The sequence below is a fragment of the Jaminaea rosea genome (assembly GCF_003144245.1).
Source record: "Jaminaea rosea strain MCA 5214 unplaced genomic scaffold BDZ90scaffold_12, whole genome shotgun sequence".
Taxonomy (NCBI): domain Eukaryota; kingdom Fungi; phylum Basidiomycota; class Exobasidiomycetes; order Microstromatales; genus Jaminaea; species Jaminaea rosea.
The window spans coordinates 59,868-75,638 of NW_020289986.1; the positions used below are offsets into that span (position 1 = coordinate 59,868).

At 59.5% G+C, this 15,771-nt stretch overlaps 6 protein-coding genes across 6 annotated transcripts; 3 read left to right on the plus strand and 3 right to left on the minus strand.

The window, feature by feature from the left end:
• The first annotated feature begins 3 nt into the window (after window positions 1–3).
• On the plus strand, window positions 4–5,458 carry BDZ90DRAFT_233533 (hypothetical protein). Its single transcript, XM_025506662.1, has one exon. It carries the CDS (start codon window positions 76–78, stop codon window positions 5,323–5,325), a length of 5,250 nt encoding a protein of 1,749 aa, XP_025360544.1. The 5' UTR covers window positions 4–75; the 3' UTR covers window positions 5,326–5,458.
• Window positions 5,459–5,493: 35 nt separating this feature from the next.
• Window positions 5,494–8,106, minus strand: BDZ90DRAFT_233535 (hypothetical protein). The gene is made up of 2 exons (XM_025506663.1): window positions 8,047–8,106; window positions 5,494–7,976 (listed from the first exon to the last, which is right to left on the minus strand). The coding sequence occupies exons 1-2, from the start codon at window positions 8,076–8,078 to the stop codon at window positions 5,582–5,584; spliced, it is 2,427 nt and encodes an 808-aa protein (XP_025360545.1). The 5' UTR covers window positions 8,079–8,106; the 3' UTR covers window positions 5,494–5,581.
• A 196-nt stretch (window positions 8,107–8,302) lies between these two features.
• BDZ90DRAFT_233536 (ras-domain-containing protein) lies at window positions 8,303–9,628 on the plus strand. Its single transcript, XM_025506664.1, has 4 exons — window positions 8,303–8,614; window positions 8,701–8,928; window positions 9,016–9,049; window positions 9,132–9,628. Exons 1-4 carry the CDS (start codon window positions 8,456–8,458, stop codon window positions 9,419–9,421), a joined length of 711 nt encoding a protein of 236 aa, XP_025360546.1. The 5' UTR covers window positions 8,303–8,455; the 3' UTR covers window positions 9,422–9,628.
• Window positions 9,390–11,604, minus strand: BDZ90DRAFT_233537 (hypothetical protein). Its single transcript, XM_025506665.1, has one exon. The coding sequence runs from the start codon at window positions 11,368–11,370 to the stop codon at window positions 9,760–9,762; it is 1,611 nt and encodes a 536-aa protein (XP_025360547.1). The 5' UTR covers window positions 11,371–11,604; the 3' UTR covers window positions 9,390–9,759.
• Window positions 11,605–12,159: 555 nt separating this feature from the next.
• Window positions 12,160–13,136, minus strand: BDZ90DRAFT_233538 (NAD(P)-binding protein). Its single transcript, XM_025506666.1, has 2 exons — window positions 12,859–13,136; window positions 12,160–12,770 (listed from the first exon to the last, which is right to left on the minus strand). The coding sequence occupies exons 1-2, from the start codon at window positions 12,979–12,981 to the stop codon at window positions 12,165–12,167; spliced, it is 729 nt and encodes a 242-aa protein (XP_025360548.1). The 5' UTR covers window positions 12,982–13,136; the 3' UTR covers window positions 12,160–12,164.
• Window positions 13,137–14,466: 1,330 nt separating this feature from the next.
• Window positions 14,467–15,581, plus strand: BDZ90DRAFT_261721 (aquaporin-like protein; the record flags this gene model as incomplete). The annotated part of the gene is made up of 4 exons (XM_025508406.1): window positions 14,467–14,656; window positions 14,743–14,858; window positions 14,958–15,382; window positions 15,464–15,581. 4 exons carry the CDS (start codon window positions 14,467–14,469, stop codon window positions 15,579–15,581), a joined length of 849 nt encoding a protein of 282 aa, XP_025360549.1.
• Between the last annotated feature and the right edge of the window lie 190 nt (window positions 15,582–15,771).

Below are 15,771 nucleotides of genomic sequence, written 5' to 3' on the forward strand. Positions count from 1 at the left end.
TCTCATCACTCCATTCAAGCCATTTGTCATGCCACGCTGAGCTGACGACGAAGTCATTCGAGCGCATATCCGATCATGGAAGGGGCGTCGCTCATTCAGCCAGGGGTGGCAGCCCCATCGCGAGATCAACAGCCGCAGGGCAAGAGCAGTAGCGGCCTAGTCGACATCTTTACTCCCGGATTCGAGGCTGAAGGTAACAGCCTCGAGCACATTCTGTCGCATAGCAGCAGCGGTTTGGACTGGCCAGGAAGAAGAAGTCATGAGTATGACGTCGCGGATGACCTTTTCGGAGATAATCTCTTCGACGACGAGGGCACGTTTGAGGAGACGACATCCACCAACACCAACAGCCGCCGTACCTCGCCCATGGATGCATTCTCACCGCAATCCGCCTCGTCCTCATTCCATTCGCCGTTGCTCTCCATCCCACCACGCGCTTCAATATCTTCGAGTTCAGGCCTCATCCTCCCGGTAGGACGTGGACCTGCTTCCACTGGCGCAAGTACGACGCCTCCAACGGCGGAACAGCAGGCCGTGAGCGACCCTGAACTTGCCAGTCAGTTTCATCATCATTCATTCTATGCTCCCTATCGCCCCAGCGACGCATCCGCAAATGCGAATGAGGTAAGAGCACGATATACTAGTGACTCCTCAAGCAATGCCAAAGAGGTAAGCGGCAACTCGGGCGACAGCAACGCAGCCACAGCAACCGCGACCACCCCGAAGGAAGACAGCACCGGGCGAAAAAAGCGTAAGAGAAAGGTTGCCAGCTCCCAAAGTAATGCAGCATCGGGTCAATTGGCTCAGACGGAGGAGGAGATCGAGGACGAGGCCAAGCGCGTGAGGAAGGAGAGGCAAGCTGCTTGGGCAAGGGCGAAGAGAGCGGAAAAGAGGGAGCAAAGGGAGAAGGACAAGCTACAGCGTGAGGCAGCTGAGGCAGCTGCAGCCGCCGCCGCCAAGCCCCGATGGAACGTCGATGCAGCAGTCGTCGCGGAAGTGGCCTCGAAGAATACGCTGGCTACCTTCTCGTGGCTGTCTCCGGGCCCCTCGCGAGCACAATCGCAGGAATCGCAGCCGACAAGCAGCCGTGGTAGCGCAACGACAGATCCCAGCGCACCAGCAACGCCTATTCGAGCTCGAAGCCAGGGTCAAGATCGCGGGCGCCGTACAAGTCGAGCTTCGGGAGGTAGCCGCAGCAGAGATAGAGGGGCAAGCGCCACATCGGGGGCTAGCACCTCTCGAGCGTCACAGTCAGCAATCGACCTTACCGAGGATGACGAGTCGACTTTGAGTGCAGCGAGATTTCTCCAAGCCGAGGATAATGCTAGTACCTCGCAGCAGCCGCTCGTTCCTATCCTCACAGGTGGCGGAGCTGCCTCGGAGTGCCTACGACCGGCTGATCCGCCGACGCAGCAGAAGGAGTCATTGCAGCAATTCGCGCCCCCTGTTCCCTCGCGGCCATCTGCAACATCACGATGCGCAGCTACAGCATCGTCATCTGCCGCTATCGAGTCGACGCCAGCTCAGCCACCAACAACGGCTGCCACGTCGAGCCTGCGCAACGAGACCGACAACACCACCTCAAGCAGCGAGGATGACGAGGACGAAAGGATATTTCGTGCCGGAGCAAATCCTCGGGCAGCTCAAAAGCAGTCCCGTGATCGCAACAATGCCCAGTCATCAACCAACATGGCCCCAGACAAGAATGGAGAAGACGAGCGCGAGGTTGAGATCAACAATCTCTTCGACATCGGATTGCAGCCCTCCAGCGACGGCGAGCATCACAATAGTAGCGGCGCTGAAGTGGAGACCTTGAGGGCAGCAACCGCCGCGTTCTCAGAGAAAGAGGGCGAGCGAAGCATAGAATCGCCGCGACCTACTACTGCCTCCTCGGCGCCTGCACTACGTCGCGGTAAGACTTTGCCTGGCCTCACTGGCCATTCATTGGATGAGTGGTCGTTAGACAGTCAAGGCGATGAGACAACGGTGGCGTCACGAAGCCTGGCCGGTGTCGGAGTCTACGCTTCACAGCCGGCTACATCACACGACCATGGACAGTCAAGGACGGCCGGCCGACTGCAGGTCTCTGCATCTCAGCCCAACCTAGGAGACGCCAAGGGCAAGGGCAAGCCTGGCCGCCCTCGCACACGCGCAGCACCGGACCCGGCTACACCCAAGCGTAAGCCAGGGCGACCTCGCAAGGAGCAAAGCAGCAGCCAAATGTCTCTACGCGACGCTATCGCAGCATCATCGTCACAGCCTGCAGGCGAGTACCGAGGCCCAGGCAAAGGCGCAGCAGCTGTCAAAGTACTTGCGACGAAGCAGCAGCGACAAGACGCATCTATTCCAGCGCCTGGCCAGCCTCTCGAGGACACCGTGGCATCGGCATCGGCTGTCCCGACCGCTCCCTTCTCTTCCACACCGGTCGACACGACCAGCGAGACTGCTGGTCCAGACGTAGCGCCGCCGAAGCGAAAGCGCGCTCGTCCGCTTGGTTCCAAGAATCGCTCACCCGCAGAGCAAGCAGCGGCACGGGCATCAGCCATTCCTCAGCGAAGAACCGGACGTCCGCGCAAGGCGCAGCCTGACCCAGCAATCCCAGAGTCATCGGAGTTGCAGGGAGAAGTCGTCGTTTTGCAGAGATCTCCTACAGGTAGAGAGCGTCGTCGAGCATCGGTTTCGGCCGTCTACGTGGATCGGGTCAGCTCAGATGAGGATGGATTCAGTATGCCCTTGAGAGCGGCGCCAACCCTCCTCGCATCCAAAGACAGCCCCCCTCGTCCTCGTGCTCCTCCACGCAGAGCCTCGGATTCTGCCATTACGGCTCGTGTACGCGCCCCTCGCCGCACCATTGTGTACACGTCATCTTCGGAATCCGAGCCGGAGGAAGGCGGAGATTCACGAAGAGTGGCGTCAGCCTCTCCTATACGACCTCTTATCACCGCCTCGACGAACTGCAAGAGACTTCCGGACGTGACGATCGACTCCTCAGAAGAAGAGGCAGCAGCAGCTGCTGCTGCAGCGTCGGGAGCCCTGGTGCCTTGGCTTGCTGACAGGGGCAGCAGGGGCAGCGAGGAAAGTGAGACGGATGCCGTGCAGTCAATGCCGATGCGGAGAACGCCTGATCAAGACGAGAGCATAGGCTGCGCCGGAAGGTCACCGAGCAGGGCGCAGTCGAGCACTCCTGCGCTCGAAGCAGCCCCTTCTCCCAGCTCTGACGCGATGCAACAGATCAGCCCCGTCCACCAAGAGAACGCGTCAGAACTAGTACCACACGAGAACCTACTTTCTAACTGGCTGTCGCCTGCGCAAACCCCTGCAACAACGCCACGATGTGGATCAACACCTTGCAGAGCTGTGACGCCCACGCAATTAAACGGGGACGATGCCGTGTCGCTTGCTGTACCTTTCGAAGCTGCCCCACCTCCTTTGCTCGTCAACGATGATTTGCCTCTCCTCCCCGACGATGCCTTGGACGCTCGGCCACAAATATCAGCTGTCACCGACTTTTCACCCTCGGAGGCCACGCAGGAGACTTCAGCCGTCAAGAGCATAATCCGACGTCCTGTCACTGACAGGGGCAGCCAAGCCGGAGAAGAGAAGGGCAGGACGCGAGTCAAGGCGGGCAATGAGAATGCTCCGCAGGGAAAGAAGAAGCAAGCGGTCAAGTCTGCTACCAAAAGGCTCGCCAATGGGGGACCTGGAAAGGGCCATCGACTGGTCCCGGGACAGTTGACGCTAGCCAATGCCCCGCGCGCCATCGTCGAGCGTATCGTTCGCTTCGGTCACTTGGACTACCTGGTCGTGCCTACTAGGGAGGACCTCGTGTCGGCGCAAGCTGCGGGGAGAGGGCTGGTTCGGGGACGCAGCCTAGCAAAGAAGTCGACTGGAGCCGCAACCTCCCATGAGGCGCCGATGAAGACCTCGGATTCACTGGTCTTACCGGAAATGTCAGCATCCATCTCGTCATCCGCTATCCAGGGCTCCTCACCCTCGCCGCCAATACCTGAAGACCAGCTGCCTCCCCACGGGTCGGCACTGCTTTCGCCTTGCTTCGACCCCTGTTCGCATCGTACCCCATCCGACTTGAAGGCGGTCTCGCCAGGCCTGCCACCACCGCAGCCAGCCGAAGCAGAGGGACAACAGAGCCATGGTCAGCCTACACTGCCTCAGCCCGAGCCCACGTGCCCCGGCCTGACTTCCAGGCCCATCGGACCAGTTCCTCAGGCGCTCGCCATCTACCAAACCGCTGGCCGCTCACTCGTCAAAGTCTGCCGACCCGAGCCGCTGCATGACCGTCTCGCACCGCTGACCCTACCAAATGCTGTCAGGACACGAAGTCAAGCAGAGGCCCTTCGAGTCTTGCTTGTTCCAGAAGCCTATGTCCTGTACCGACGCGCAGGGCGAGACCTGGCAAGGCTCCGCAAACCAAGTGTAGGACGACGCATTGTTCCCCTGCCATCCCTCGTCACACACCGTCTACGCAAGTCAGATGTCAGGAAGGATGCAAGGAAGCCTTCTCGAAGTCGGTTTGCAGCGCGGCGAAGAAAGCAAAAGCAGTCAGGCCCTTCTGCTGCCGCCATGGCGTCGGTGTCATCGCCGTCTGCACCCGCCACTAAGCCTTTGCCCACGCAATGGAAGCCGCGCCAGCTCTGGGTCTCCATGCCGGACGGGCAGCTTCAGCCGCAGCACGCAGCTCAGCAAGAGCAACGAGATGCCGATCCCTCGACTCAGCAGCCGGGCCCCTCTGGCTCGAGCGGCTCCAACGGCGGCAATGAAGCGCCGTCAGGCAGCCAAGCTGCTTCTGCACCCATCAATGCAGGCAGTAGCAGCGGCAACGGCAGCGCCGTCCCTTCAGGCCCCGGCGGTGGATCAGGCAACGGCGACGAAGATCCAGACGATGGCCGTCGCCCTCCTCGCGGCCGTGGCGCTCCTCCGGCAGCAAGCGGCTCCGCCTATTCTGGAAAGAAGAGGGGTCGCAAGCCGAAGAGCAGCACCACGAATGCTGCCACCCCCTCATCCTCTTCGTCCACTGCTCCCACGTCATACACCGCACCTCTGCGCGCCTCCCTCTATCGGATGCGCGCTCGAATCGAAGCAGAGCTCAGCCGTAAGCAGCTCCTCCTCGAGTCTCGTGTACGACCTGAGCATGCGCGATTGGAGGCTTCACGCGCTGACGTGGATGCTGATGTGCTGGAGATAGAGAGGAGGAGAAGAGATGAGGTGTTGAGGGAGAGGGGATTCGAGACGAGTGGAGGGGGGTCAGGGAGCAGCGGACAGGGCGACACTGCTGCAGGAAGCAGTAGCACGTCAGCCAGGCGATGAGAAAGACCAGCCTCTTCGTCGGAGAAAGAGACGGGATGACGGTGACAAACAAAGAAGCATGACCGCGACGAGACCGCCTGGTCTTTTCATCTGTACATTCATATCCAATTCATCACAAGTAGAGACCATGAGGAGCGGCGGCAGCGCGAGGATCTTCTGATTAACTGACATGGATTAATCGCAGCTTGATCTCTGACGCTTAAGACAATGGTATTATCGCCTATGCTAGGCTCCTGACCTCTGCTGACCCGCCCACTCAAGCCCTCCTTCTCTTCCTGTACCTAGGATCACCCTCCACCTCCCTCCACCTTCTCTCCCTCTCCCTCTCAGCAGCCTCGTTGATCTGCTCCTGCCGCGGCGTGCTAGGGAAACCAATCTCCCAGTAGCCCTCGGGCGTAGCAGGAGGACCACCCCACGCACGATGGCGGCCGGCTTTCTGCAGGGCCTTGCGACGCTCCTGCGCTAGTCGAGTTTGCTCTAGATTCTCTTCGTAGGGGTCACCTGTGGTGCGGCGGGTAGTCGAGGCGATCCCTGCTGCTTCTGCGCGACCGAGAGCTCTCATCTCCTCAAACACGTCGGCGCCCGTCTTGCGTGACGGCTCGGAATGTCTTGGTCTCTTTTTCGCCTTATTTGCCTCCGCCTCACCCTCGCCAGCTGCCGTAGCATCCGCTCTCTCTTCCTCCTGCCTCAGCGTGATATCCCAATAACCCTTACAGCACGGACAATCGTACGCGTGCATCCTGCTCCTCGTCTCCTTATCACGCGCGACGGAGACGTGCTCGTGATCTAGCCCGCCGTTGAGCTCGGGAACGAGCTGATAGACGGAGGAGATGTTGCCGCGCGCTGGAGTCGTCGCGGTGGACACGGCAGAGGGAAGATGGCGAGGTGACCATTCTGAGGCGTATCGCCCTAGCGCCTGACGTCTGTGCAGTCGATATGTAGTAGGGTCGCGGGCGAGCTCAGCGAGTTCAGCGCGACGGCGCTCGCGGAGGAGCTTCTCTGCGCTTGCATCTTCCTCCCTCGAACGACCTGCACGCATGTCCTGCTGCTCCTCGCTACTAGCCGCGTCCTTGTCACCCTCATCTTCCATCGATCGGCGCCTCGTCGGCACGCGCGTGAGTGCCACCTCTCTTTCGGCCTCGTCGTCGCTCTCGGCCTTGACGATGGGGAGCTGGCTGCGGCTTGTGGCGGGCGGATCGCTCCACAGAACTTCTTGGCTCGAAGACGCGCAGCCTTGCGCGGGACCAGAAGGACGCTGGCTGGGTCGCGGTTGTGGCGTCTTGCTCGAGCGACGGAGAGGAGCCGAAGGGGGCGACATGACCTTTTCCCTTGCGCCGGCCAGAGGAGGAGCGGGCTCTTCTTGCGAGTTAGGAGCAGAGATGGGATTAAGGACTTGACGAGGCGGGAGAATGGATCCCTGCAGCTGCGGCGAGTGAGAGCGGCGCTGCAAGGCAGCTTTGCTCGTCGACTCTGAATGTTTTCGTGGAGCGTGGGCTTGAGACTGAGGGGGCTGCAGCGGTGAGCTGACTTTGTCGGCGAGAGTTCGACTAGAAGTTGAAGGGCCGACCTTCGGGGATGCAATAGCGGCACGAGCAACGGCAATCTCTTCAGCGGCAACGGCTGAGATAGGCGTTTCTCGCGAGCTGCTGAGCCAATCGCGTACTCGCGTGTCCGAATTCTCGATGTGAGCAGGAGCACGGACTTTCTTCGCTTGCCCTGCTGAGGAATCGCGAGTCGGAAGGGCGGGTGGTGATTCTGCTGAGCCATGAGCTGAAGCAGCCTTATCATTTGATGATTCAGCAGGTGGCTGAAGACCGTGAGTTGGTTCCTTATGAAGGGCTCTTGCCTGACCTGCTTGACCATCTTTAGTGGTGCCCTGCTGAGGACGGATGGAGGTAGATTGAACACCTGCAGCTGCCTCCAGTGGCCTTTGCCTTGTGGTGGATGCGGTCGCGCGAGCATTCGGATTCAGCGCTGAGCCTCGCTGCGCATTTGTCGACTCCCTGATCCCGTGTCTCTGCGGTGTTCTCGGAGTTGCCATCGCGGACGCAGAAGTACGACCGCTGGCAGCTTCTCTAGTCTTGGTCGTAGGAGCGGCGGCGCTTGGCCCGCTGCTCAATCTCGACGCTGGTGCCTCTCTATGCGATGCGTCGCTACTGCTGCCGTCGTCCTGGTCTGCTCGCTGCCGAGGTGTAGCCAGGCCCACCTCGTGCAACAGGGCTTTGCCTCGATCGTCGATTCGCGGTTTCTTGCCCGAGGACGATGCCTTTGCCTCATTGGCGGCCAGTGTACCGTTCCACCACTCCCTGAAGCGCTTCCATGTCTCACGCTCCTTCTCGTGCTCGGCCTTGACGCTGCAGAGGTGCGCTTCTAGCTCTTTGTTGCGCGCTCGAAGCGCTTCAACTTCTGCGCGAACGGAGGAAAGAGACTGCTGGGCGTTGCTGAGCTTGGTGGTGGCTATGGCTTCTTGAGCGGTAGCCTGCTCTGCTCTTTTCGATGAGCTGACGACCTTGCTGTAAAGCTCTTCTTTCTCTTTTGCTGCCTCCCTGAGCCCGGATGCTAGCCGCCTGTAGTCGTCGAAGGCTTCGTTGCTCCGCTGCTGCTGTGCTGCCTCTATGCGCTCGAGGTCGTCGAGGGTGAGCCGCGAGGAGCTGAGGTTTCGAATGGATCGGAAGTCAGCTGAAGCGGTAAGAGATGGCAGCTGCTGAATACCTGACTTACCTTCCTCGAGACTCGTTACCCCGACCCTCCATCGTCGTCGTCGTCGTCGAAATGCTTGCGGTAGTACTGAATGAAAGAGTGGACCATCCGTCGTAGCGTGGCTTACCTCGTGCTACTTCCGCCCTCTGCACCTCTGTCCGCCTCCCGCGCCTCAGGCCGACGCCACGCGACGAATGCACGCGTTTGGCTCGAGCTTGGTGTTGCTTTGCCTCGACCAGCCATCGCCCGCTCGCTTGACTTCTCGATGTCCGAGCGGCAGGCGGCGGGGAGCGAGGGGCACCTCACTTCTCTACCACGACGACCATCACCTCCACCAGTCCATCCAATCCCTCATTCCGTTGCCTTGCCTTGACTTGCCTCATTCTTCCTCCATTCATCCTACGACACATCCGCCCACCCGTCTGCGCACATGCAGAGCTCCTTCAACACACAGAGCAGTCTCAACTCGGCGCCCCCCGGCCAGGGACCCTCGTCCGGGTTGCCCACGCAGCCTGGCAGACCGCACATCGATGCAAAGAAGAAGCTGGTAGTTGTGGGAGATGGTGGATGCGGCAAGACCTGCCTCTTGGTGGGTACATGGCAACCGGGTGATCTCAGCATGGCGCCAGGAGCATGCATCGCTGACCTGCTTTTCCCCTTGCCTCGCCTTCGCAGATCGTCTACTCGGAGAATCGCTTCCCAGAGACGTACATTCCGACCGTCTTTGAGAACTATGTACCCATCGTACGCTTCGAGGGCAAGACGATCGAGCTCGCGCTATGGGACACAGCAGGACAGGAAGAGTACGATAGGCTGCGACCATTGAGCTATCCGGAAAGCGATATCATCCTCATTTGCTTTGCAGTGGACTTCCCGACTAGTCTGGCGAATGTGCAGGATAAGGTGAGGCGCAGGAGGGAAGAGCTTTGAGAGGCGCGATAATGCTGGCGAGGGCGCAGAGGCTGACTAGATGCTATCTCATCCCTGCAGTGGTACCCGGAGATCAATCACTTCTGCGAAGGAGGTGAGTCTGCGAGCGGCGAGACGATCCACCCCTGCTCGGCCGCACTGACCGGCCCTCTCCGCTCGTCTGCTCGCACCACCAGTTCCAATCCTCCTAGTCGGCCTCAAGACAGACTTGCGCAATGACCCGCACTCCAACTCGATGCTGTCAGCACAAGGTTTGCGCCCAGTCTCACCAGAGCAAGGAGCAGCAGTGGCAAAGGAGATTGGAGCGGCCAGATACGTCGAATGTAGCGCGAGGACTAAGCAGGGAGTGCAGGAGGTATTTGATGCAGCGTTGCGGGAGGCAACCAAGAAGAGATGGAGCAGGAGAAGAGGCGGAGGAGGCGCCGGCGGGGGTAGTGGGAAGGACAGGAAGTGCTTGATCTTGTGAGCGGACAGGCGAGGGAAAGAGGGAAGGCGAGCAGGTTCTCGCAGCACCACTGGGTAATCCGAACTGGGATACCGACGATCCAGAGGCGGTCATGGTGATGACTCTCCATCTCCGCAGCTTTCGACCAGCATTGTACGCCGCCACGCAAATTCGTAGCCACGCAGCTTGTCATCTTCATCTACGATCATCAATTTGCTTTGTACACCTTGACAAAGCGGCGAGAATGTGTTACCGCCACACAGTCTGCTCGCGCGGATGATGATCACAGTCCTTTCCATACATTCTACGATGCTATGCTGACTACGAATACATTGAAACAGAGAAGAGAGCGCCCGCCATCAGACCGAATTGTCCGCACAGCTGAAGGCTTGCTGGACGGCTCCTGAGCTGTACGCGTTCGAGATGGACACGGCAGCGCCGTACGTTCCACCGACAATGATGAAGCCGCCGATCATCAGCAGCAGTACACCGAGGCCGAAACGCACCTTGCGGCTTCTCGTCGTGGTGTGCGACTTGAAGGCGACCAGGTAGGCTCGTACGAGCCAGGCTCGGTCTGCTCCCAAGCTCGGCGCTACATGCGCTCGTGACGTTACCCTCGCTGCTGTCTGGCCTGCCTTGCCCTGTTGCGCCTGACTATCAACAACAGCTTTTTCCGCCTCTGCACCCTCACCGCTGCTGCTGCTGCTGTCGTCTCCTGCAACGCTGCCTTGCGTGTCCTCGTGGCTGACCATGTAGAGCAGCGTCATGCCTCCGACGACGATCGAGAAGAAGCACCCCACAGTGGCGCCGATAAGGCTGAGCAGATCGTCGAACACCGGGATGGATGCCGCAAGAACGAAGCCGATGGCAACGGCCAGAATCGTCGAGCCAATCCACACTCCCCAGTGGATAACAGTGGGCGTGGTCAAGTGGCGAGAGGAGCGCAAGGCAGTCACAAAGACCTGCTTGGTGGCCAAGTGAGAGTACATAATCGCCGTAATCAGTACTGCGGGGAGCGAGAAACCGTAGCAGATCTTCTTGATGAGCGGTCCTGCCGACCCGAGGGCAGGAGAGGTGAGGAACTGCCCCGCCTTGCCGTAGACGATGCATCCCACGATGATGTAGTTTGCGATTACGAAGAGCTGTCCGACGTAGACCGCCTTTTCGAATTCTCTCGGTCGCTTCATCTCTGCTGAGATGGAATAGAAGGCCACATTCCCCAGAATAGCAAACAGCTGGGTCGTAACGGCAGACATGGCTTCTGCAAACGTCGAGCTACTGTTTCCCGCTTTGACCTGCACGCGTCCCGTCTGGCCAAGGCTGGCCATGGGGTAGTCCTTGGTGAGCATGGCGATGGTCAAGGTCCAGATGGAGATCATGACGCAGATGATGCCTGCCCAGCCTAGCCAGGCAACCTTCATCAGCTGACGGCATCCTCCACCGATGAGGAGGCAGGCGGCCACTACGATCCCGGCGAAAGCCATGGTGCAGAGAGCGTGGGAGGAAATGGCGTTCAAGGCGATGGTGGTGGAGAGGATACCTGAGCCGGCGATCATGACGAGAAGCACCCAGTAGAAGAATCCGAATAGAGCCATGCCGATGCGCGAGCCGCCAAAGAAAAGGGATCCAAGGTCTTGAGCGCTGTGCAGCTCAGGGTGGATCAACCTAATCCGACCAGCCAGCAGACCGCAGTACGTTGTGATCATGCAGATGATGAGGAGCGAGATAAGGCCGGGCGCAAAGCCTAGCGTATCGAACGTCCCTGGAATGCCCAGAATACCGATACCGATTTGCAGCTTGGCAACGATTACGCTTGCATGAGGCCAGGTGAGGGTGCGGAAGTTGATGCCCCCCTCGGCGGGGGCGAAGACATCATGTGGGCGATGGGAGTCGACAGAGTGGGTGTGATGAGGAGCTTCATCATCGATGGGGCGCTCCTGGGGCGTCGACGGGTGAGAGGAGGCGACCATGATGAGCTGGCGCTGCGGACGCCGAGGGAGAGGTTGAAGGAGGGAAGAGAAGAAGAGAATCAAGAAGTGGGAGAAACGTCGATGAAGGCAGAGGAGAAGTCACGCGACGTGATGCGAGTCGATGAAGGGGAAATGCGGGGAAGGAAGGAGATACGAGGGTGATGAGTCCACGTCCACGTCCACGTCCTCTTCGAGTCTCTGCAGCGCTGCGACGATGGCTCACTCCTTCTTGGCCTTGCAGCAAGTGATGGCTAGTCGTGAAGACTATTTTCTTCCTGTTCTGGACTTCGCGGAGCTAACGCCGAGCCTGACTTGTCCGCACGGCGCACGAGAGAATTTGGCTCGGCGTGAGATCCGCGTCCGCGCCCAGCAGCCCAAGACAAGTTAGTTCAATCCAACCGGCTACTCCGACCCCACGCTCAGGTACGGAATTCGCCGATTGACTGCGGGGCAGTGGAGGCGATACCATCGACAAGGGCAGTGATAACGTGATCACTACGACGGCAACGTATCCTCTGCTTCTCACCAGATGCTGTCGACAGTTGCAGCGTTGGTCCCACAGCGAAAGGGAGGAGATGGCCCTAAACGCCTAGCTGCAGGAGTGACAGCTCGTGTGACCTCCCTCCATTCAAGCACAGCGATGTTGCTAACCCCGGCTACGAAGACGGATGGCCTTTTGCCTTCTCATCACGCATAATTAGCTCACGATTGGTATCGAAAAGACTGCAGTAGTATCGAAAGGAACAAAGAAAATTCGCCGCGAAGCCGCGACTGAAGGCCCGCCACGCCCCCCTCTATCCGACCACCCTCTTAATCGTCTCCTCGCACCACTCGTACAACTCATCCTCGCTCTTCTGGTCCTTCGCCTCGTGGGAGGGACTGACCACTCTAGTCCACGGCGCAACGTATTGTCCGCCCAACTTCTCCCCATCCTGACTCGTGCAGATGTACAGCTGATTGAGCGCTCCGTACTCGGGGGGAAAGAGAAGGAACTGGATCATCCTCTTGGTCAGCGAGGGGACGTGTCTGGCTAGCTCCGTCTTGAGGTTTCCCGGGTTGCACGACGCAAAGACGAGGCCCTGTGAAGCATAGAGGCGGTGGAACTTGTTTGCAGTGAGGATGTTGCCCATCTTGGAGTTGCCGTACAGGAGTTGACGACGCGTGTCGGAGGGCAGATACCACGCCTTGCCGCGATTTTTGATCTCGGGATCGGCCTTGCTGAAGGCAGGGGGACCCATGATGGCGTTGTGACCTGAAGAGGAGGTGAGACAGACTCGAGGTGAGAAGTCCTTGGAGCGGGCGGCGAGAAGAAGAGGTAGGGAGAGCTGGATGAGGTAGTGGTGTCCGAGCGTGTTGGTGGCCAATTGGAGCTCAATGTCGTCTGCCGAGCGGGAGCCGAGCTGAGAGAGTGGGAAGACATTGTGATGGGTGGATGAGTGAGCGAGGAGTTGCAAGCCTGCAGCATCTCGAGCTCGCGCGCCTACTCACGGGAGGGACCATGACTCCAGCGCTAGCAAAGAGCATGTGCAACTTATCAGTCTTCCCATGGAGCTCCTTGCCTGCCTTCTGAATGCCCTTCAAGCTAGCCAAGTCAAGCTCAAGGAACTCCATTCTGTTCAACGTCCCGCTGACGTCTCCCCTGGCCTCCAACTTCTTGACTGCCTCATCGTATTTCGTTTGGCTGCGCCCCGCGACGATGACCTTGGCAGCATCATGTTGCAGCAGGGCGTGCACTGTTTCAAGGCCGATGCCAGTGTATCCTCCCGTGACTACAGCGACCTTGCCTGTGAGAGGGGGCATGTCCGAAGGGTTCCATCCGGACTTCTTGCCCGGGAAGAGCTCGGCGTACATTGCAGAGAGCGTCTGCGGCATGTTGAAGGCGTATAGTCTGAGATATGGTGTGGGGACAAGAGATGAAAGAGGAGGGCTAGACCAGAATGACCGTTGCGAATTCTTGGGTTAATGTAGGCAAATCTCAAAGGCCGGGCAGGCTGAGGTTGCGTCCGTGCATCCAGGCAGCGTGCGTGGAGGTGCTGGGTGCTGCAGGAGTGCCGCTTGACCGCTCCTGTCTGACACTTTCGTCGTCGCCTCGTTTCGCTGAGCGGTGAAATCTCCCTCGCACGCCGGAGGCCGCGTGCCGAATCGGCTGCCCCGAACTTGAGCGCCGTTGGTTGCCTGCGTTGCTCAGTAACAGACTGCGCTTCTGTTTCCATTGAAATTGGACGGTAAGCTCACCGCACATCGACGGCGATGGCGATGATCCTGACGGATGTCACGAATCCGGATCCATTTTTCCGGGCTGGAAGTAGGCGTCCTCTAGAAGAAGCAGGTTGTGGAAGCTCGCTCGCGCGCTGCACGCCCTCGACCTCAAAAGACAGACTTCAATATCGGTGACATTGGCCGGCCCACGCAAGCGGGAATCGCGCACGCTCAAGTTGCCAACAGGAGGAGGGGGTTTGGCGCCAAATCAAGCCATACGCCTCACCGTGCGGCAAAGGAAGCTGTCAGTGAAGTGAGGTTGCCCTACATCACCTCCGGTACTGACGAACATAGTCATGAGCAGGACGAGCAGCGATCCTCTAGCAGTCCCAACCGCGCCTGAGCGCCAAGGTCATGAACAGAACCAGCGGCGTTGAGCGCAATGAACAAGTCGGCTTCGTTGCTTGCCTCCGCCTTGAGGGCAATCCTACGCCGCCCTCGCTCTTCACTCGCGCCACGTCAAGCGAGCCTGTCTTGCCGCTGACGGCGTAGCCCTGGCCCTCGACTCGATCTGACCCACCAGCCTTCGAATGAAGCGACGCGATGACAGGCAAGGAGAGCCAGAGCAAAAGAGCAAAAGAGCAAAAGAGCAACAGAGCAAACCAAAAGGCCGCGCTCGCCCTCGTTGCATCCTTGCCTCCCTTCCCTCCTGACCAACCTCTACTGCCCTCTCCCTTCCTTACCACCACGACGTCTTCCTCAACCTCTCTCTCTAGCCCCAATCACGACAACACAAGCGTCGTTCTCCTGGTCTCTCTCACCTCGAGTCGCCCACCTTCTCCCGCCGACCTTGTCACAACCAACACCACAATCACCACCACCACCGTAGTCGTCAACATGGACCCCGAAACCGGTGCCGACTCTGCTCCCCCTTCGTCTCCTCCTACCGTCTTCCAGCGCTTCAAGGCCAACTGGGGTGACTACGTAGCCGAGGCTATTGGAGCCGGTACAATCGTTCTCTTTGGGTCGGGTGCAAGCCTTCAGCTTCAGCTTTACGGCGCCGGCGATGTGCTGACCGCTCACCTTGGTGGGCACGAGATGGGACGAGCGTCATGACCGAATGTTCACCCACTGATCCATTTCATCCCTGTTCTACCCCTCCTTGCACGCCAGGGTGGGCCATCGGTGTCGGCCTCGGTGCCTACGTAGCCGGACCCATCAGTGGCGGCCACATCAACCCGGCAGTCACCATCGCTCAAGCCGTCTTCCGTCGCTTCCCTCTGAGGAAGGTGAGCCCTACTCATCGCCGCTGGCGTCACCTTGCCACTTGTGCCTCGCCACTCACACTCACACTCACCCTGATCCTTCCCTCTTGCTCGCCCACCTAGGTGCCCGGCTACCTCCTCGCTCAGACTCTCGGATGCTTCATCGCCGCTTGGATCATCTACACCAACTACAGCGAGGCCATCGACCACTTCGAGCCCAACGGTGGCCGCGCAGTCTTCGGCACCAACGCCACAGCAGGCAATTTCATCAGCATCCCCGCTCCGGGCATCTCTCTCTGGTCAGCCTTCCACGACGAGTTCCTCGGCACGGCTCTCCTCGTAGGCGGTATCTTTGCCTTTACCAACCCAGCTCTGCCTGGCCACGCACTGGCCTTTGCCATCTTCTTCTTGCTCCTCGCCATCGCCAACGGTGTCGGTGCTCAGACTGGCGCGGCCATCAATCCGGCTAGGGACTTTGGACCTAGGCTAGCGCTCGCTACTCTGGGCTACCCAATCAAGGACCTATTTGGGCATAACTCGGGCTACTGGTGAGCTCGATCACCGCGACTCAGCACCACCGCTCACGATTGCCAAGCTAACCTCTCTTGCTCTCTCGCGTGCCGCGACAGGCTCCACGGCATCTGGGCAGCCAATATTCTTGGCGGCCTCGTCGGTGCAGGGCTGGTAGACCTCCTCCTCTACACTGGAGCCGATTCTATCTTCAATCGCCCGCCTGAGCTCCCCTAGGCCAGCACGATTGGCATCAAGCACTGGGGTACTACCTTCCCTAATGAACAAGACTCAGCATCAGCTCAGCAACACTCCCTCACCTAGACTACCCCTCCTCAGCACCAACCCCCCCCCCCCCCCCCCCCCCCCCTTGGTCTTCAAATTCAGTCGAGCAGGCTCGACTACCGAACGTCCTTCGTTCACGCCC

Excerpts from the sequence above, each read along its gene's own strand:
- BDZ90DRAFT_233538 (XM_025506666.1), bottom strand. The coding sequence starts at position 12,981 with ATGGAGTTCCTTGAGCTTGACTTGGCTAGCTTGAAGGGCATTCAGAAG. Across the intron at positions 12,771-12,858 it reads CTGGAGTCATGGTCCCTCCC|CTCGGCTCCCGCTCGGCAGA; the intron begins GTGAGTAGGCGC and ends CCACTCTCTCAG.
- BDZ90DRAFT_233533 (XM_025506662.1), top strand. The coding sequence starts at position 76 with ATGGAAGGGGCGTCGCTCATTCAGCCAGGGGTGGCAGCCCCATCGCGA.
- BDZ90DRAFT_233536 (XM_025506664.1), top strand. The coding sequence starts at position 8,456 with ATGCAGAGCTCCTTCAACACACAGAGCAGTCTCAACTCGGCGCCCCCC. Across the intron at positions 8,615-8,700 it reads GCGGCAAGACCTGCCTCTTG|ATCGTCTACTCGGAGAATCG; the intron begins GTGGGTACATGG and ends TCGCCTTCGCAG. Across the intron at positions 8,929-9,015 it reads TGGCGAATGTGCAGGATAAG|TGGTACCCGGAGATCAATCA; the intron begins GTGAGGCGCAGG and ends TCATCCCTGCAG.
- BDZ90DRAFT_233535 (XM_025506663.1), bottom strand. The coding sequence starts at position 8,078 with ATGGAGGGTCGGGGTAACGAGTCTCGAGGAAG. Across the intron at positions 7,977-8,046 it reads GGTAACGAGTCTCGAGGAAG|CTCCTCGCGGCTCACCCTCG; the intron begins GTAAGTCAGGTA and ends TCGAAACCTCAG.
- BDZ90DRAFT_233537 (XM_025506665.1), bottom strand. The coding sequence starts at position 11,370 with ATGGTCGCCTCCTCTCACCCGTCGACGCCCCAGGAGCGCCCCATCGAT.